Genomic DNA, 22,326 nt, shown 5'->3' with positions numbered 1-22,326 from the left:
GGAATATATGTTTTTAACTTGTGCATATTTTATGTATATTGAATAGGAGTTTAATAGGTTCTCGTTTTGTTTTATTATTACAGCATATGTATATGCTAAGTATGATTTTTAAGTATTGCTGGGTTTCATAGCCCTTTAAAATGTTTTTAAGATATTCATTGGTTAATTATTTGATTATGTTAATAGGCTGATTGGGATGGGAGGAATTATATAAAGGTTTGATATTGTTTTATTTCTTTGAAAGGTCTAATGAAGTGGTGTATGTTAATCCACAAAAGCGCTCACTTTGCAATAAAAAGTTCTTAATGTGAATTGATGGTTTGACTCAGTGGTTTCCTTGCACATTGGTTGGATCATTGGATATATCTGTGGTGACTAATGAACTTTTGTTGCACTCTGTTGCATTTTTCCTGGATGCATTTACTCTTACCGTGACTTTTTTGTGTTTTGGTATTATCTTAAGTGTAATAATTACATTTTAAAGTTAAATAATTTTGTTACCCTTTAATGTTCTATCTTATTTTTTAATCCTTCTGTATTTTTGAAAGGACTCAAAAGTTAAAACACTTACGAAATGGGGTGGGTGGGGTTACAGGCAACCAATTATATTAGCAGAAATAATCCAAACAACAATGAGTACCACAGGAAAATGTACGCTCCTGAGCAGAAAGCGCAGAAATAAAATCATAAAAAATAAAGAAAACTGCTCAGGTTCAAAACCATGCAGAAAATAGCAAGCAGCATACAATGAGTCTCTTCAGACCAAAGTCATATAAATCACACCAAACAGCATACGACAAGTCTCTTCAGACCAGGAATATAAGAATAATCCAATCCAATGAAGCAAAATGCTGTTAACTTCTTTAAAACCAAATCTTTTATTAGCAGATATCTGGTAAGCGCTTTCGACAAAGTGGCTTCTTCAAACCATAAGAGTATAAAGCAGTTAAAGACACACCTTATATACATTCAAGTACACCTTCAATTACTAATTAAGCCTAATGACATCATAATTAAAGCATATACATTTAAAGTGAACAATCAAATAGTATTACAATACACCTATACAAGTAGTAAAGGCAAATATTTAAAACATTATTACTGCATAAAAATGGACATCACTTAAGCATCCTAAAGATATTATATAAATAATATCTTTAATTAATCAATCAATAAAACAATTTATTATAAAAAATAAAAAATGTTTAAAAAACTATTTAAAATGAAACCTTCTGTTTTTAAGAGCTGGTCTTAAAGGGACCTTATCATTAAGACCAGGGTGAATATGTGCTTGCAGTCTGATAATCCAGTTAGTTTCATTTCATTCGGTATATTTCCTTAGGTCCCCTCCCCTCAAACTAGGTGTATTAATATATAAAACTAAAAACTTAAAAGTATGTGAATTGTTGGTTTCTAAAACATGTTTAGACAAAGCATTGGTGTTTAACCGAATACGGATCTGGTACAAGTGCTCCCTCACCCTATCCTTAAGCCTTCTATCAGTTTTACTTCTATTTTCATGGAATGAAGTAGCATTAGTATAACATAAGAGTCTATGTAAATGCTTCTTGTTTTTAAATAAAAATTGTGGGTATTCACCCACACTTTCCCTAATATTAGGGTCAACTGTTAAAACATTCCAATGCTTACACAAGATGTCTCTTATTTGGTAGAAATCATGTGTGTAGAATAATGAGATTTTTTGTGTTGGTACATTAACATTGGTGGCATTGCTTTCTGTAGTATAATATTCATTGCCCTGCTCTGAAAAATAAGGGCACGCCCTATCTAATCTAAAGTTCTCTATACACTGAAAACCTATAGAAATTTCATTTTCTTTGTATTTCCTTGTTAATAATCTTTTATGTAGGGTTTCCAATTCTGTTTCAAAGCTACCTGGCATAGGGTTTAACCTAGATGCCCGGATTGCCTGACCTTTAATAATATTGGTAAAGACATATCTAGGATGCATACTTCCCCTGTGTAATAATGTATTTTAGTAGCAAGGCTTTCTGTATACACTTGTGTTAAGTTTACCATTGCTAAGGCGTTCAATATGAACATCCAAGAAGGGATACTACAAGTTGAGACTGTAAAGTAAATTTCAAAAAACTAGTAAATTAATTGATTTCTTCAAAGAAACTATTCAACTCATCCTCACTACCATTCCAAAGAAGAAACAAATCATCCACAAAATGTCTATAAAATATGAGATGTTTCTTGTAAGAGGGTGAAAGAAAAAACTTCTGCTTTTCCCACACAGCCATGACTAGGTTGGCGTAGCTATTGGCACAAGATGTGCCCATAGCTACACCATCCTTTTTAAAAAAGAAAATATTGTTTTCTAACACTGTCTCTAATAACAGGCAGATCAAGCCTATCTTGGTGGCTACCATATCAGTGTAGTGCGACAAGTACTGCTGAATACTAACTATACCTAACTGGTTAGGAATATTAGTAAAAAGAGATTTAACATCCATTGTAACAAGCAGATAAGGGAGAGTATGAAGGAGATTGGTGGTTTCCTTATACAGGTTCATAGGTTCATAGGTTCGTACTAGGCTATCTGCCCTAGGGCATTTATAAGCCTAGCCAGAGTGTATGTGGCTTACACCACCCCTTAGGATGAGAATACTACGCCCTTTTAGGGTTTAGTTTACTATGCCTCTGTCTAGTAGTGACACAGAGATGACCCCCGGGGTAAACCTACGATCTCCCATCCACTCGTCGAGATTTCTCTTGAATAGAGTCAGTGAGGGGCTCTGCCTAACATGGACTGGGATTCTGTTCCAGAGTGTAGGGAGCCTCTGGGTTATGAATCTGTCCCTCCAGCACGTTCTATTTATTTCTGTGTTGAGGTTTAATTCACTTGTTCTCGTGGCTCTGATGGATTTGGATTTTCTGAGGTGGAGCATGTCCATTAATTCAGGATTGGACATGGCTTTGTACGTCAGGCATAGATCACCTCTGAGTAGGCGGTATGCGACTGAATAGAGCTGGAGTTTTTTCAGTCGGGCAGCATATGACATATGTTTAAGACCCTTTATCCTCTTGGTGAGGAACTTTTGGTGTTTTTCCAACTGCTGCAGGTGTCGGGTGAGATACATCCCAAATGGGGCATTGTACTCAATCATTGGCCTGATAAGAGAAGAGTACAGGGGCACAATGACCTCTCTTGATCTAGATGTGAAACCCTTCATGATAAGGTGGGCAATATAGAAGGTCTTCCTAACCACTTTGGCAATGTGAGTGTCAAATGAGAGGTTACTGTCAACCTGGGTCCCTAGGTCCCTGATTACCTCTTCCGTACTTAATGGATTACCACCTATGTGGTAATTTGTCGGTACCTTGTTTTTCCCAAAGGGTATGACTATACATTTTTTGGTGTTTAGCTTAAGGCCATGGCTCTGGCACCAATTATCCGTTTCTATGAGGCCTCTCTGAAGGATGTTTGTGTCCACTGGAGTATCAATTATGGTGCCCAGTTTGCAGTCATCTGCGAACTTTGTCAGCCACAATCCTCCTATGTTTGCCTGTACCTCGGAAAAATAAATGCCAAACAAGAGGGGTCCCAGGACTGAGCCCTGTGGGACACTGCTTGTGACTGGCTTAGAGTCTGACATAGCTCCAGCAACTCTGACCCTGTGGGTTCTGTCCTTGAGCCAGTTTGCAACCCATCTTGTGACATATGGGTTTACATTTAAGCTGGTGAGTTTGTCTATGATGCCCAAGTGGGGTATTGTGTCAAAGGCTTTTGCAAGGTCAAGGTAGGCTGTGTGAACTGCCTTACCCTCATCAATGGCCTTAGTGACTGTTTCAAAAAAGTCAACCAAGTTCAAAAGGCAGGATCTGCCCTTGACAAAGCCAAATTGGGTAGAATCCAATGTCTGTAGGTCCCCAATGTCTTTGTTTATGAGTTCCATAATGATCCTCTCCATAGCTTTGCAGACCAGGCTTGTCAAGCTTATGGAGCGGTAATTTCCAGGGTCCGTAGAAGCACCGCCTTTGTGAAGTGGGACCACTGTTGCCGTACACCACTCTTTGGGTACGTATCCTGTGGTAAGGCTAAGATTAAACAGCAGCCTTATGTGTGGGTTTAGTTCCTCTTGGAGTTCATGTAGCACACAGCCCGGGACACCATCCGGTCTCATTGATGCTGTGTTTTTAGCTTTAGAGAGGGCGGCTCTCACCTGGGCATCTGAGATGTTAGGGAGGCTACACTCTGCTGGGATAGTTATTTCTCCGGTTGGGGGGGGGAGGAGAAATTTGCACTGAACCTGTCTGCCAGAATGTTGGCAATGTCAGTGGGTTCAGTGTATTTTGTGTCATTTTGGACTAACTCTGAGCATATCTGGGAGTTTCCACCCAGGTTTCTAACATAGCTAAAGAAGGCCTTGTGATTGTCTTTTGTGTCATTTGCGATTTTTCTCTCAAAGTTGGCCTTGGATGATTTTATGAGTGATCGTAGTTTTTTGCTAGTACTGATCAGAGATGCCTTTCCTTTTAGGGATTTTGCTCTGTCATGTAGTAGCTTCCTCCTTCTGTTGTAAAGTTTGTTTATGGCTGGGGTCCACCAGACCAGTCGCCTGCCTTTGGGGGAATGGGTCTTGGTTTTATTTGGGATTGCATGATCCATGCATTCTTGAAGGTGCCCATAGAAGGCATTTGCAAAGGATTCAGCAGTGTGGGTTGTGGTTTCCACTGGCCCAGGGGCCTTGAAAGATACCACTTCAGTCTTAAGAAGTGTGAAGTTTGCTTTTGAGAAGTTCTTCACTGTGGTCTTTTGTGCAGAGGGGGGGCGGGATGTGGATTTCCAGTGAGATTAATTTATGGTCTGATCTTACCAAAGAGGGATGTACTTCCGGTGTGGAGCATTTTGTCCCCATGTTTGTGATGATCAGGTCTAGTATATTGTCTCCTCTTGTGGGAATGGTGACTAGTTGTTCCATTGCATTTGAGTTTATGAATTCTAAGAACCTTTGGGCTAGGGTGTTGGGGCTTGAGTAATGTTCCCAGTCTATGTTTGGGTAGTTGAAGTCTCCCAAAATGATGGTATTTGGAGAGACATTCATACTCTCCAGTGTCTTCAGGAAGGCTGTGTGGGGTTCCTGAGTTTGAGAGGGTGGTCTGTAGCATGCTACAAACTGTAAGGCAGTTTTGCCTATGGTTAGTTGCACCTGGATAGTCTCCGATGCTTTGTGCGTTGCCACTAACCTGGAGGTGTGGGTCCACAGGTCCAACAAAAACTGTTTGGAATCCCTTAGAATAAATGGATTTAGATCTACTACTGGTCTTAGCATTTTTTTTACAAACACTGACAGGGGTTCAGTAATCCAACCTCTGCCTGCTACAATGGGTCTCATTGGTGGATGTATGGGATCTTTATGTACTTTGGGTAATCCTTGTATAGCTGGAATCAATGGGTTTTAACCCATAGAAAATTGTACTCAGATGTAATTGTACCACTTCTATTCAAGTCATCTAAAGTATTATACACCCTAAGAACATGTTATTGTACAACATGCAAGACTATAGGTATGTAAAATGTAGAGTCACTCAGCATTTCCTTCATATAACTATTATATACTTCTCTGTCTAACACTACTACTGGGCCACCTTTATCAGCTGATCTGATTGAAATGTTTCTATCGTTCTTAAGATTATTTAGTGCCTTTTTCTGTCTAAAAGTTAAATTACCCTTCTTGGAATAAACAAAAGGTTTCTTTGATGTAGAGTAGATATCCTCTTCAACCATTTTGCAAAAGGCATCCACTAATGGATGTAAGCTAGGAACAAATACACTAGGTTTACGAATTTGTACAAGTAGTGTATTGCTAGCACCATTATTAAAAAGCAATTTTAATTGCAAATTACAAGCAAACAATTTAATATCTAAAATGGTGTCTGTCATGTTACTATTGGTAGTAGGTATGAACGAAAGTCCTTTGTTTAGGACTTCTAACTCATACCTGTCTAACGGTCTATGTGAAAGATTCAATACTAAGTTATTGTCACTTTCTCCCACATTTTCTTCAAAGTGGGTTCTTTCAACTCTCCTCCCAGGGCTTTCCTTTTTTCCTTCCCCTGCTCATAGAGTGACTTCTTCCTCTGCTCTGTATACTGGAAATTGGGAAAGGGGTAGGGTGTTCTACAATCCTGGGAGTATTAGAGTGTGGAAAAGTTTTTCTGCGAACTACTGGTTCATTATTTGGTGATGCATAAACAACAGGTAATTCAGAAATATACCTGCTTTGTTGAACAGGCTCAACATTATTAACTCCACCATCACAATTCTCTGAATTAACACCATTCATACATCTTGTGTAGGCACTGGAATGTTTTAACAGTTGACCCTAATATTAGGGAAATTGTGGGTGAATACCCACAATTTTTATTTAAAAACAAGAAGAATTTACATAGACTCTTATGTTATACTAATGCTACTTCATTCCATGAAAATAGAAGTCATTTAGGCACCAAACCATGTAATAAGTGTAATTTTTGCACATTTATATGTGAATTGAACATGTTTATACAACCCAATACATCTCAATTTTTTAGGTTTGATGTCAGTGCTAGTTGTGGTACGGAACATGTAGTTTATCTCGCTTTAGGCTCTTTTTGCCCTGCCTTCTATGGCGGTAAAACCGATAGAAGTCTTAAGGACAGGGTGAGGGAGCACTTATAGCAGATCTGTATTCGGTCAAACACCAATGCTTTGTCTAAACATGTTTTAGAAACCAACAATTTACATACTTTTAAGTTTTTAGTTTTATATATTAATACACCTAGTTTGAGGGGAGGGGACCTAAGGAATTATACCGAAAGAAATCAAACTAACTGGATTATCAGACTGCAAGCACATATTCACCCTGGTCTTAATGATAAGGTCCCTTTAAGACCTGCTCTTAAAAACAGAAGGTTTCATTTTAAATAGTTTTTTAAAACATTTTTTATTTTTTATAATAAATTGTTTTATTGATGGATTAATTAAAGATATTATTTACATAATATCTTTAGGATGTTTAAGTGATGTCCATTTTTATGCAGTAATAATGTTTTAAATATTTTGCCTTTACTACTTGTATAGGTGTATTGTAATACTATTTGATTGTTCACTTTAAATGTATATGCTTTAATTATGATGTCATCCTTTGGCTTAATTAGTAACTGAAGGTGTACTTGAATGTATATAAGGTGTGTCTTGAACTGCTTTATACTCTTATGGTTTGAAGAAGCCACTTTGGCGAAAGTACTTACCAGATATCTGCTAATAAAAGATTTGGTGTTAAAGAAGTTAACAGCATTTTGCTTCATTGGATTGGCTTATTCTTATATTCCTGGTCTGAAGAGACTTGTTGTATGCTGTTTGCTATTTTCTGCATGGTTTTGCACCTGAGCAGTTTCCTTTATTTTTTACAATTATCTTAGCAAGTGAAGCTTATGTTCATAGTTAAGTCACTTCTTATTTCTCCATCTGGTCCTTTAGTAGAACAAAACAAAAGAAACTTTTTAAAGTTACTATAACTCCTTTTGTGGTTGTATAATGCAATATAATCCTCACACTTAATTTACATATCAGCAGTACTCCATAAACAAAATGTGGAATAAAAATGTAATTTAAATACAGATAGCTGCTAATGTTGTAAGCCATCTCAACTGACACAGTGTTTCAAAATATTTTATTTTGTGATTCTGTGAGATAAATGTTTCCTGCAGTTCAGTATCCTTAAAATTACTCATATTTATTTTGCTTCTTGAGGGCAGGTGTATAACTAAGGCAATGTTTATTTCTTCTTTCAGATAAAGCAATCCCAGCAACAGTGAAGACAAGAGGTAAAGTGTATGCTTGCAAAGAGTGAAACACGTGGTAAAATATTTGAAATGTTAAATGTTTAGTAAAATACTTGTACGTCAAATGTTAAACCTCTCCGAATGTACAACAGGTGAAGTTTTCACTGTAATATTGTTCAGCTCATGTAGGGCTGATATACTTTCACATGTCCTTTTTTATTCCACAGGTATCTCTCTACAAGTCTTCTGCACTTTCCTTTTTTTTGTTTTTACTTTTGCTTTTTGCTCTTAGCCTTTCTGTGGGTAAAGCAAGAGCTGACTTTAGTTTCTCCCCTCTCGTATCTCTGTCCTGCCTCTGGCACCCACCTCCAACTGGAACAAACACTGCCTCTGTCCCCTCAATGGGCAACATAGGTGCTACAGTGACACATACCAAAGGACAAGTTCCAGGTGCATCCCATCTTGGGGATAGGTCTTGGTCCAGGAGAGCTTTGAGAGATGAATTTAGCAATTAAAGCTAACAGCAATGTGAAATCTACTCTCCAGTCACTCAAAGGGACAGATAGCTGTTGACTCTAACCCACTGTGCTTGCACTTAGATGTTCAGTGGATGGCATGCAACAGGACTTTGTAGTGCACATTTATGCCTTCATATGTGACATGGATTGCTGTCCCTACCCTCTTGTTGTCAGGTTCATCTGTACTGTCTGCAGTTTTTACTTGGAATATATCTACAAAGTCTGTGTCCTGAGCACATGCCCCTACTCCCCTCTGAAGAGGGAGAGGGATAAAAGGCAAAGTTCCATAATTTATTTTCGATACCATAACAGCTCCAACATGTGTCCAAACCACAAACTCATCTCAAGTCACTTGCGTCACAACCAGGCATTTATTATTCTGTAGCAAGGGAACTTGCATTTGTTTTTCATATAACTGAGGAAATGATTGCAAATGGCAAAAGCAGTTTGGTTAACAGACTACACTGTTCACTTTTCTCCATTTCTTGTATAAGGGTAGCACATGCAGAAGACTGTTGATGCTTTAAGAATATAAATTTAACATGTGCATTGGTTGTTTTTACGTAAACATCGTATTTTATAATGCTCAATCACATGCACATGCATTTGACTGTAAAACACAGTTTTTATATAGTTGAATGCTACCAAATCTGACGGGTGGACTGCTACACTGTATGCATTTGTAGTCAACATGAATACATAATACAATGTCTTTGGGGAGCATCAGTAATGCTTAGACTGTGTGACCATTACCCATTCAGTTTTTTTTTTTTTGGCATACTAAATTCAAGAGGCATAATTGCCATTTTTGAAGAGTGCCTCAGCAGCATTATCTTGTGAATTATTTTGTTCAAGTCATAACATATGTAAAGGGAGCTTAAATGAATCAAACATGAGATTATGGTGAAGCTCATTACCAGCTCATAACCTTAACATTTTGAGGCAGACTATTAGAATGTATAATTTTAATTTAGGCAAGAATGACTCACAGATAGAACACAGATAAATAAAATAGGGGAAGACACCTTCACAAAGAGACCAGTCTCCAGTGGAGTTCCCCAGGATTTTGGGCCGGGACCTCTCCTGTTTGACATCAACTTTTCTGAAGTAAAGGTATTACGAAAAGGATTCTGGCTGACTAAGTTTACAGATGACTGCAAGCTAGGAGCAGTCATTGAATCCCTTCCTACAAGAAGGTTTGTCTAACATAAATAACTGGTGCCAAAATCATAGGCTGAAACTTAATGCCAAAAAATGCATTATATCCTTTCAGAAGTCATCTACCCCAGGAAACCACCACACTGGCAATATGCCCCTAAGAGTTGACTCAGTTGTTTGGGATTTAGGAACTTATGTGGCCAGTGACCTAACTTTTGACCAACATGTGTATTGTTGTATGAAAGCCCTCCTACACTGCACAGCTTATAAACAAAGGGAATGTGTCTAAAGTTAAGCATGTTATTAGCCCCCATGACTCAGCCCTCATTAGGCCAGTCATCAAATATAATGCGCCCTTTGGCAAGTATCTGTCCGGACACATGAAACAACTGGAATGCCCACAGAGGTACTTTATTGAAAGGGTAAAGGCCTAAACAGCATGTTCTACATGAACCAACTGAAATCACGGCCATTAAATTCAGTATCCTACACACTGCTAAGAAGCAACCTGTGTTTGGCATACAAGGCATCCTCTGACCCATTACTGATGAATTTACTGTACATCAGCAAGTCAGATTGCATAAGAAATACTCATCTAAACCTCTTATGCACCATCAACAAAACAGTTTGGATGGACAGGCATATTTCGTGGAGAATAACACTGCTGTGGACATAAAGTTCATCTCTGTCAATTTTGAATCCACAACTTAGATCTTTGGATGGGAAGTAAAAAAATTACCCCCAATGCTGCCCCCTGTACTACTATTGGGCAGAGGCAGCTCCTAAATGCTTTATCCCATGCATGGGTCTCCTCAAATTATCTATAGTATGATGCCAGTTATTCTTATTAGGGGTAATATATAATTATTGAGCATGGGATAGTAAGGCCAATCTATAACTGAATGGGATAGATTATTTTGAGCACAAAAAGGGAAACTGGCTAGTCTTAAAATGGCCTGCAAGGCACCTAGCCTAGTACTTACCTGTGAATGTATGAAACAATATACTTTTTTACAGTTCAGGTTTTGTTGTATCAGAAATGAAAGGTGGCATTGTATAAGCTATGCCCTTTCTTCATAATCATGGAATCATTAATATCAAATCCTTGCTCCTTTTGCTGCAGGCTCCCGTAGAAATTTCAGACTGTAAATACAGTACCTTGGACAGCAACAATTAAAGAGTTAACCAGGGCATGGGGTACTATGAGTAATGCTGTAGTTATCGGAGTATGTCCCCTTAGTGCAACGTGCAGCAGACTCAGAACTTAATGTACACACATAGTGGGGTGTGGGTGGGTGGCATAGCTCCCACCTCAGGGGTGCATTTACTATTACTATAGCTGAGGCTGCTGAAATGATTTGTTGCATTTTAGAATACAGCATTTTGCCCCAGACCGTGCTCAAAAAGGGATACTACACTTTTCTTTGGAAGCATGACCCTTTCTCTGAATCCTGTCAGAAGAAGGGCTCAGTATACAGCTTTTACAGGTACTCGCTGTTGGATGTATCTGACTGCTCAGTTTTTTAGACAAGGACAAGGTCAGTTTTCAGGATTTAGACTTTGATTCCAATAGTTAAGAAGTCTGGAAAGATCATCTCTTTCAGGCAATTTATGTATCTTAGCAACAGTTTTTGATATATATGCAGTACTGAAATGCTGACTTGCCTTTTGCAGACACTTTGGCACCCCACGACTATTCTACATGCAAGCAATAATGCCCAACAATGTTTGTTACAGTATAAATAATGAATGCCCAGAGGTGTTCTGAGGCCTGGTGCCTCAGGGGGAGGGCCTCTACACCCCTGGGTGTAATTAAAATATGATTTGATATATGAAAGGGTTACACTGTTCTTGCTTTTATTTTATACTGCCTTTTTGTTAAACTAAGTGTAGATCTGGTATTATGGAGGTTGTTTTAGGTGGATAAAGTGTTTTGCATGTGTAAATGTGGGGTCTCCATTGAAGTGTTGGCACTCAAAATGGCAAGTGCCGACAATCGGAAAATCCAGGAAAAGAATGAATTTCGATGACTGTCCTTCTCCTTATAAACTTTTTTGTAGGGTTGGGGTGTTCAAGCCCATCTGCACCTCCCCATATGGGGGGACAATCCCCCTCACACCCACCAACTCATATATACCAACTTCAGTATTGCCATACCTTAGAAAAAAAAGGAATATTCCAGGAAATGGCTATCTTAGACTTGGTATATGTAAGTCTGTTTTTTTGGCCAATCAGTCTTCACATTTTGGGACTTGCTGTAGTGGGTCCCAACATTTCTAATGGCTACAGTAAATGTGTGAACTTTGAATACATGCCAATTTCAGGAGAATTTACTAGTTATGAAGATGAGCTAAGGATGTAATTAAACTTGTGGGATACAAAAAAAGTTCAGATAGCCTTTTTGTAATGTGTTAAGCGTGTGTATAAGGAAAAAAATATTTATATAGTATATGTAATTTAAGAGTAAACATCCATTCACTACAAATTAATTGTTTGTGGCCTGTAGCTCAGCTACAGGTAGGTATCTTTTGTGTGTTTTTTATATTTATTATTTATTGGCATTTGTTGACCGGGAATGTCCACTAGGCCCAATGACCCATTTTCAGTGGAGGCCCACAGGATAGAAAAGCTCCATACAATCACAGAAATTTTTACATAACATCGGCTTAACTTTGAAAGTCAAGAAAGTTTTTTACATAATACAAATTGAAGTAGATATACAAGACAAATGCATATTATAGAGTTATACAATACAAGAAAATAAACCCAGTGTGTTAAATTTTAGTAATTCTGTTTGTATATTCTCACAAGTAAGAATACTGTTTAATCAATTCTGTTTATTCAGCCACAGAAATAAAGAAAGCAAGAGAGAGTGGATACAGAGACAGATAGTGTAAATTGCAACTATATTAAGTTAGTAAAAGTTCTTGTAGTGTATAGTGGCAAAAACATACGTTATATATTTATATTATATATATATATATATATATATATATATATATATATATATATATATATATATATATATATATACACACACACACATAATGCATCCGAGGTTATCCAAGTGCAACTAACTCATGGCAAAACTGCAATCCAAATTGTAGCTTGCTACAAATCCCCCACCATGCCCCAGGACTCCCACTCCTCTTTTCTTGATGTCCTGGAAAATATTAGGTTTCAACCAAACGCCCTAATAATGGGCGACTTCAACTACTCCACCATTAACTGGAAAAACTACTCGTGTACCAACTCCTTAGCTCAATGCTTTCTGGAATTCATAAACTACAATGCCCTGCATCAACTTATCCACACCCCCACTAGGGGCAACAATATCCTAGACCTAGTAATTACCAACATGAGTGACTGGTGTTCCACACCTGAAGTCAACTCCTTGTTGGTCCGATCCGACCATAAGCTTATCACCCTTGATATCCACATTTTGCCCCCACCTCCCATTAAGGAAACCACAGTAAAAAATTTCTCCAAAGCCAACTTAATGCTTCTTAAGACAGAAGTGGTGAACTTCATGACACCCATGCAAATGGACAATACAGTTACAACTGCTGAATCCTACACAAATGTACTCTATAAGCACTTACACGAGTGCATGGATCATGCTATCCCAAACAGAACCAAGATGCTATCCTCTAAAAAAAGGAAGCCAATCTAGTGGCCCCCTGCCATAAACAAACTGTACAACAGAAGGAAGAAACTGTTACAAAAGAGAGTAAAATCCCATGAGTGGAGGAGCTCCCTGGTCAGCCTCAGTAAGAAGCTGAGATCCCTTATAAGATCCTCTAAAGCTACCTACGAAAACAAAATCGCCACTTAATCCAAGGACAACCACAAAGCATTCTATAGCTATGTCAAGAATCTAGATGGCAGCACCCAGATCTGCTCTGAGTTACAGCACAAAGGCACAAAAATTACAGAAACAACTGATATTGCCAACATCCAGGCAGATCGGTTCAGTGCTAACATTACCCCCCTCACACCCCCTAAAGGGCCCTTATCTATACAGGAAGATTGCAGAGTCCCTGTAATCACAACTATGCAGGTAAAAGCTGCACTCTCTAAAGCCAAAAACACAGCATCCATTGGACTGGACAACATCCCAGGCTGCGTTTTACATGAACTTCAGAACGAACTGGCTCCCCACCTAAGCACCATGTTTAATAATAGCCTCACATCAGGCTTTGTGCCCACTGAATGGTGCACAGCACCAGTTACCCCACTCCACAAATGGGGAGCTACCACTGATCCCGGGAACTATCAACCTATTAGCCTGACGAGCCTGGTCTGCAAGGCCATGGAACGTATCATCATGGAACTCATAAACAAAGACATTAGTAACCTCCAAACTCTGGATCCCACCCAGTTCGGGTTTGTGAAAGGCAGATCATGCCTCTTGAACCTGATCGACTTCCTTGAGGCAGTCACCAAAGCCATGGATGAGAAGGTGGTTCAGACAGCCTATCTTGACCTCACCAAGGGTTTCGACACCACCGCCCATTCTGGAAGTATAGCTAAACTCACTAAACATGGTATAAATCCCTACATCACAAGAGGGGTTGCAAACTGGCTCACTGACGGAACCCACACTGTAAAAGTTGCAAACTCCAAATCTGACCTCAAGGCAGTGACAAGTGGAGTGCCACAGGGTTCCATCCTGGGACCTCTCCTGTTTGGTATCTACTTCTCTGAAGTACAGGCCAACACAGAAGGCCTCTGGCTGATGAAGTTCACAGATGACTGCAAACTAGGAGCCATAGTCAAGTCCCCAAATGATGTGGACATCCTACAGAAGGGCCTTACTGAGACAGATGCCTGGTGTCAAAGCCATGGCCTCAAGCTCAATGCCAAAAAGTGCAGTGTCATCCCCTTTGGTAAAAACTCTGTACCCATGAACTACCACATAGGCAGCAATCTACTTAACACCGAATGCGTGATAAGAGACCTTGGGACCCAGGTGGACAGTAGTCTCTCCTTTGATAGTCACATCGCCACAGTAGTCAGGAAGTCCTTCTACATGGCACACTTCATCATAAAAGGGTTCTTCTCCAGGAAAAAAGAGGTCATTGTTCCCCTCTACTCGTCACTCATTAGACCCATTATAGAGTACAATGCCCCTTTTGGAATGTACCTCAGAAGACACCTGCAGCAGCTGGAAAGGCCACAAAAGTACCTCACAAAGAGGATTACTGGCCTCAAACAAATGCCCTACACTGACCGCCTCAAAAAACTCCAGGTTTACTCCGTAGCATATCACTTACTCTGAGGTGATCTCTGCCTAACATATAAAGCTATGTCAAACCCAGAACTGTTGGACATGCTACACCTAAAGAAATCCCAATTCCTCCAAGCTACACACTCTAGGGACCTAAACCTTGTCACCACAATAAACAGGACATGCTGGAAGGATAGATTCCTGTCCCAGAGACTTCCTATACTCTGGAACAAGCTACCCATCTATGTCAAGCAAAGTTCTTCATTAGCACTCTTCAAGAAAAATCTTGAAGAGTGGATGGGAAATAGGAAATACACCTCGGGGATCACTTCTGTGTCTCTGCTAGACAGTGGCACAGGAAAATAACTTTCTTGGGTGGTGTAAGCTATGGTACCTTTCTGGCTAGGCTTACGTAGGCCCTTGGGCCGGTAGCCTAGTACCTACCTATGAACCTATGTTCTATTCATAAAATGAAAACAGTGATGCTACTCTCCTCCCTTGCATAATGATCGTTATATAGTATGTGGTTTGGATGTGTTCTAACTGGAAAAGTAAAGCTGAAAATACTGTGACAGGATAGCTCTGAACTTTAATGATAACAGAATACTACTACAAATATTTTAACATCTCTTCTGTATTCCACAGACAACATCATAATCAGTTAAAATACTACAATTATAAAGTGTGGGATGGGGCAGTGTTTGGTGTACTATAATCAGGCTTATCAGCAATATTGGTGGTGTTTTAAAGATAGCCTGGTTACTCCGAGAGAGAGAGAGAGAGAGTGCTCAGTGTTTTACAGTTGTAAGACTTTGTTCTTGTATGTAAATTACATTACTAGAAAGATGGATATTTAAAAATAATATGTTACAACAGCCTGATAGTAAGGAAACATTCATAGCAAAATAGTCATATGAAACAAACATTTGTGAAGCCAATCCAACCCCCTTCCTGCTAAGTTTCAGTGGCCATAACACTCTCTGCGGTGGTCTATTTACCCTATCATTTTCCACTGGCAGGCAACTTATTTGCTGTGCGTACCATCCCTATGTAATTGCAGGTCTACTCTTCGACTTTCTCATGACAATCAGCTCCAAATGCAAGTCTGGAACTCTAGAGGGCATCCTAAAGAATGATGAATCAGCTCAAAGTACTCATATTTATAATTGTTTGTGTCTTTCGGCTCGGTCCGCTAATGATTGGCAGTTGATTTTTACTCACCGGCTTGCCAGGCCTGACGAACAACCTTCAACAAAGGTACGCCCATTCACACATGTCTCCTCCACGCAGAAGACGTTTTAGCTGAGAATCGAATCGGACAGCATCTTACTGTGAGGCGACAATGCTACCGCAGCACCACCACTGCGGGAAAGTACTCATATTTATAATACTACTACTAATTGTAGTATTTTAACTGGTTATGATGCTGTCTGTGGAATACAGAAGAGGTGTTTAATGGTAACAGAATGATACTACAGATACCTTTGCCATTGTGTTGCACTGCTATCATAACTCAAACCCATATTTCTTGCTTCACAAGTAGATGCACCTACCGTGTAACAAGTTATCTTCAGTAATAATTTTTAATTTTGGTAACTCTGTACATTATTGCCCTTTAGTATAAACTATTTTTGTGCCTCAGATTGTACCGTATATTCAGGGGCAACACAAAAAGTATAATTATCAACAGCTGTATTTCTTGTATGTCTGTTGAAAGAAGAACTTTCATATGGAAAAAAATTCTACTGCTGTTGAGGGAATGGGAGCCCATTTTACTTTTGTTAGGAGCATTATTTGAGGTTAATATTTAATGTTTATTCTGGCTGATGCATTATAATATGCTGTCTTGTCTTTTTTCTGCTCAGTATTATAGTCTGTGTGTTTGCTGATGGAGTCCTGGAGATGTGGCACTGTTACAGACTGCTGCTTTAATTTTTACCAGAAGTCTCCTTCAGGTATCATTTGGCTGCCACTAGAAATGCTTCTTAGCTGGTACTGGAAATATTTCTTAAACATTGGACCAGAACAACGAAGTTGAATCATTTATTGGATTATTAAATTCTTGTTAGTCTTTTTTGAAGTTTACACCCAGTGACATTGGCACATCTATTAACTACTTAGACGTTCAGTTAAAATGGGATGGTATTTTGGATAAATTTGTTAGTAACATTCATGGAAAAGGGACTTTCATGAGTAGTTATTTACATTATTCTAGCCAACATCCTAAATATATAAAAAATAACATTCCTGAGGGGCAATTCATCAGAGCCAGTAGAATGACCAGTGAGGGTCATTCTCTGGACGATGAATTTAAGTACATCAAAGAGCTCTTTATGGATAGAGACTATGATGAAAAATTACTAAATGAGCAAATCTAGTATGTATGGGACAGAAGAGAAGTCTGGTATCTGCCCATTTTGAAAAAAAGCTGTTGAATTAGTTCCTGGTGTAAATAACACAACATTTTTGAACAGTAGATATTTGAGTTTTGAAATGCCTATGACAACAGATGGGAACACCATCAAGAATGTGATTCAAAGAAATTGAAAAATTGTAGAAGGGAACTATGAGCTGTTGAAGAGTGTGGGTCCCAAACCCAGTTTTGTGTACAGAAATGATTGCAATTTAAAAGTTTTGTTAGAGAAGGGTAGGGATTCATTTTCTGTTGACGTAAATTCCTCCAGCAATGCATATGGTATGCACAAGTTTTTTGGGTGCAGTATGTGTAAATACATCTTAGAAGGACCATACATAGAACTACCACACATTGCATATACCATTCCAGTTACTGGATATTTTTCTTGCAAAAGTCAAGGAGTGGTTTACATTGCAGTTAGCAATAAGTGCCGAAAATTTTATGTTGGCATGACCACTAGATTTCTGTATATTAGAATTAGGGAACATATGAATAATATCAAGAGAAAAGATAGCAGAAATGCTCTTTATAGGCATAGTATTGAATGTAGTGGTTTTAAACAATTCTTATTTAAAGGTTTGGAACAAGGTAAATGGAGTTTGAGAGGGGGGAGTTTCAAAAATTATTTGGAACAAAGGGAAACAAAATGGCAAATAAAGTTAAGGGCTGACATATTCCCAGGATTAAATGATGCAATTAATATCAAATGCTTTATAAATGATTGCAGGGTATATGCTAAAAAGCAATTAAATAAATATTCAAGTATATATTTTAAATGTGTTTTATTTTATTTTAAATATTTTTTTTTCTAAGCATACTTAATTGATTCATTGGTTAATTGATTAACAATGTATGATGTAAATGTGTTTAATTGATGCACTGGGTATTTATATGAGGTCTCAGATTTTATGGTTTTTGTAATTCTGATGAAGTCTTGCAGACAAAAGCGATGATTAAAGAAGGTTTACGCTAAAGTTTATGCATTTTTTTCTTGCGCTTTTCAGTGCGGCAGTGGTTGTTTTTCTTTTTTATTAATCTACAAATGTGCTTATATGCCATTTTTAAGAAATGGCTTTAGCACCATTCAAATTAACTACAGTGAATTGTTTCTGAATATACAAAACATAATGTAAACATCTGTTACTGCTTATATTTCTGTATTTTTTTGTGAAATGTTCTGTAGTTCACCCAGATTGAGCATGAAATTAATCAATATTGATCAGTGCACTTACCCAGTAAATAAAATAAATGAAGAAAATTCAATTATTTTATTTATATTTATTAAGTAGCTGTATGATGCATGTCTGGGTCATATTAAAGGAGCATTGTAACATCAAGATATTTCCCTATGGCAGCATTTATGTTATTGATAGTCTATAGTTTTTTTTATAGGAAACCTATAAAATGGAATAGTAAATTGTAAGTGTGCAAATTAATTGTCTTAAAATGTAGAGTTCTTATCCACTGCAGTACCAGACAGAATCATTCAATATACTTAACAGAGAGCATGCTACAGAATTCTCTTTATATGTTAAGTCATGACTGCTTTCGTATACCAGTTCATATTCAGATGCAGCTGATAATGTTCCAAAATGTATAAATGCTTCTTTTTGAAATAAAGTGCATAAAATTCTTATGTTTTCACTTGCCCGGATAAAAGTAGCATGTCTGGCATAGTTTAAGAAGCCCTTATCTCACTGAGTAAATGTGCTGTTTGAAAGGATGACATTTTTAGTCCTCTTTCATGCTCTCACTTATCTGTTCTTTCTTTTTTAGAGTCTGATTCCAACAACAAGGTCATTCTGTTTGGTCAAAGTGTGGCTCATGTAAAAGCGGAGCTAATGTTGACTGCTTTGTCAGTTGCAGGGATTGTTTTACTTGTGGTTGTGTTTTTTCTCACTGGAGTTACTTGTTACCTCTCCAAGAAAAAAGGCACGTATGAGAATCACATTACAAGACTTCCTTTAAATATTCTCTGAGTCATACAGACTGTACAGCCAGATGGTTTCTGTGGAACCTAGCAACATCGTTTTGTAAACAGACTCTGAATATGAAGTAGTTGAATGGTGAATAATGAAACAAACAAAAAAAGTGTTTTACAAGATAGCTGGGAAGATTTTAGTATACACCTATCAGAGGTATTCACAGAGTATTAAAATATTCTTCAGAACAAGTTCAACAGACCAAAGAGAAGACAACATACACACTAGAATCGCACAGTTCTAAGAATCAGCAAACTGACATGCCTGGAAGGAAAAGTAATTTTAAGGACATTTAAAATCGACACTGATAGCATTTATACTTTCTAGGAAATAATTTAGTTTAAGAATATGTTTTTTGATGTTTTTCTCACCACATTCACTATGTGTCACAATATATCTATTTATATTTTCACTAAGGAAACATCTTAAAATATCAGGTATTTTTAAAACGTAAGTACAATTGTACATATAAGCTTGACATGTGAATCTTTAAAAAGGCATTACTGCAAGAGTATACATTTCCAGTCATTAAAAGAATTTCTAGTTTTGAAAATTGTTTAAAATGTTGGGAAAGGACTTGTATTTTTAGGGATTATAAAGCAACATTTGTGATACCTCATGTCATTATCTCTTGGTTATAGAGGTCTTCCTGCACCACAGAATTGAGTCTTATAATCTCAGTGTATTGCAAACAATTGGAAATTATTCTCAAACTGCTTGAACAAAAACTGGATTTAAATGCAATACTGAATCCTCATTCGTGCATTCTGACATCCTACTGACACGTGTTGCTCGCATTTTGATTAATGCAAGTACATTACTGTGCATGCATTACTGAATGCATGTAATGCTACTGGATGCAGTTAATAATTAACCCAGTGGATTTAGCTCTAAGTCAAAAATAAAGTGAATTTTGTAAGATTTCTGGATTCATACTGTTCTCTGTTCAGGTATTTATAGGTATGTTACTATCTGTGATAACTTAAAAAATATGCTAACCTAATTTAGTTTTGTAGTCTTCTGGATAGAATGTCATGTTCTGAGATTCTAAAAAAGACTTCCTTCATGGGATCTTATAATATCCCTGGTTGCTTAATTAATATTGTTAAATATGCCCTTCCAGACACACTACTCACACTATTTAACACGTTTAGCAAGTAGCTTTGTCCCTGATGAGTGGTGCACAGCTGTGGTAATGCCCCTCCATAGGGGTGACCTTACAACCAAACCAGGTAACTGCAAACTATCAGCCTTACAAGCCTCATCTGCAAAGCCAAGGACCATATTATAACTAATCTCAAAAACTGATATCAGAAACTTTCTTATACTTGACCTCAAACTGGTTTTGTGAAGGGTAGAGCCTGTCTATTTAATCTAGTAAATTTCTTCAAATGGGTTACAGAGGCTGTAGATGGTGACCAAGCAGGATATCCTGACCTGACTTAGGCCTTTGGCACTATTCTCTGTGCTGGTATTATACTGTGTGGGTTCTGCCTTTCATCTGGTTTGCTATGCATTTTGCCACATAAATGTCAATTTTTAAAGCATTTAACTTTTGTATGAGTTATACTTGTTTCATCAGAAAGTATGACAATGACCACTGGTGTCCCCCTCAGGGTTCATTGCTGAGATCTCTATTTTATGGTACTTACTTCCCAGTTCTACAAGCGGAGAGACAAGACTTCTGTCTTAACAAAGTCTGCAGATGATTTCAAACTGAAGGGCTACTAAGCCACCCTATGACACTCAAACCCTCCAAAATAAACTTGTTCTGTGAAAGTTTTGTTGTGCTAAAACAGGCTCAAATTAAATGGTAAAATGGTAGTATCAGCATGTTTGGTAGAAACCCCCCTTCACTCATTATACTGTCTCGTCAACACACCTGTACAAAATGAACCTGTTAGGGACCTAGGCACTTGGACTGATACCTCATTCTCTCTTGATCGTGTAACAGTTGTCAAGAAATTATTTTATTTTTCCCATCTATTTCCCAAAGAAATATCAACAAGATCTAATCACTTCTTAATACTCAGCACTGATCAGGCCATTTATGGTGTACAATGCCCATTTTGGGATGTAGCTCAGTAAACATATCAAACAATTAGAAAGACTCCAAGTTTCATAAACAAAATGATCAAATGCTTAAAGGCTCTGAACTACTGAGAGAGGCTGGAAGTTCTTTCCCATAATTCAGTGTTTTACACAAATTTGAGAAGAGGTCTCTATCTTGCTCCATTAGAGACTCAATTGTCCTGCACCGTCTTGCTTCTTTTCAAGTACATTTTCTCTAACAGTACTAGAACCAAGCACTTAAATCTTCACCGACAGCTAACTCAGCACCTACACAAAGCTTTGAAATAAACTTCATGTACATGTTTAGTAGTTTAACTCACAATGTTTTAAATACAGACTAGATGACGGAATGTTCATTTGCCAATATACTCCACTATTGATTGGTATGGCCCTCCTGGAGAAGGGAGGTGCTGACATGATGAGAACTGTCATGATACTCAGTGGACTTGGAATATCTACGAATCTATGTGATTCCTCTTCTTCTCAGGAGAACAAAATAGCTTTTTATTCTATATAATATTGGAAGTGTGTGCTGTAATCATTTTAAGTTAATATACAAGAGATATAAATATGAATCGGGTTGCTATTAATAAACATGGTGTACCATGGAGTAGGGGGTTGGAGTATGCCATAGAATGGCATACTAAAGTATTACATGATTCATACACAAAGAAGTAAAATAGGTGAAGACACTGTGTAGCCAAAGTACTTCATTTTAGTACATGTCAGTAACCTCCAGGCCACATTGGATGTAAGTCACAAACACCCCATCACCCATGTACAGTTTGGTCCTAATGGATAACCCAATGGGAACCCAACCCCATGCATTCAGATGGTGGTATTCTTGTCAGATCAGAAATTTTTCTTTCCTTACTGATATATTATGCCACACACATAGATGAACAGCATATTAATATTGTGGTAAAAATAGCTGAATAAATAAAAATTGACTTAAAATAAAAAAATAGTCCTTTGTTTGACAAGTAAAACCCTACAAACAACACAGTTTCCACATGATGCAGGCCACTCAGTTATAACACCCATGGGTTCCCTGTCACCTGCACAGTGATGCTAGCCAAAATAACATATTACCCTGTGTTCTGGGGTTACCGAGGTCTGCCTGGAGACATTTTTGCATTAGTTCTTTTATAACCT

General features: G+C 37.9%; 1 protein-coding gene across 2 annotated transcripts in view; it reads left to right on the top strand.

Moving 5' to 3' along the window:
* Positions 1-20,019, top strand: part of HEPH (hephaestin) — a 995,050-nt gene extending 975,031 nt beyond the window's left edge. For both annotated transcript variants that reach the window (XM_044057195.1, XM_044057196.1), the window contains exons 20-21: positions 7,804-7,836; positions 18,893-20,019. In XM_044057195.1, coding sequence (XP_043913130.1) covers positions 7,804-7,836; positions 18,893-19,095 — 236 coding nt within the window. In that variant the 3' untranslated portion in view covers positions 19,096-20,019. The remainder of the gene's footprint in view (positions 1-7,803; positions 7,837-18,892) is intronic.
* Positions 20,020-22,326: the final 2,307 nt, after the last annotated feature.

The sequence above is a fragment of the Protopterus annectens genome, chromosome 15.part0 (genome assembly GCF_019279795.1).
Source record: "Protopterus annectens isolate FY-2018-M chromosome 15.part0, PAN1.0, whole genome shotgun sequence".
In the NCBI taxonomy this organism is placed as follows: Eukaryota; Metazoa; Chordata; order Ceratodontiformes; family Protopteridae; genus Protopterus; species Protopterus annectens.
Note: the sequence above shows the minus strand (reverse complement) of the source record. Positions and strands in the feature narration are given on the sequence as shown.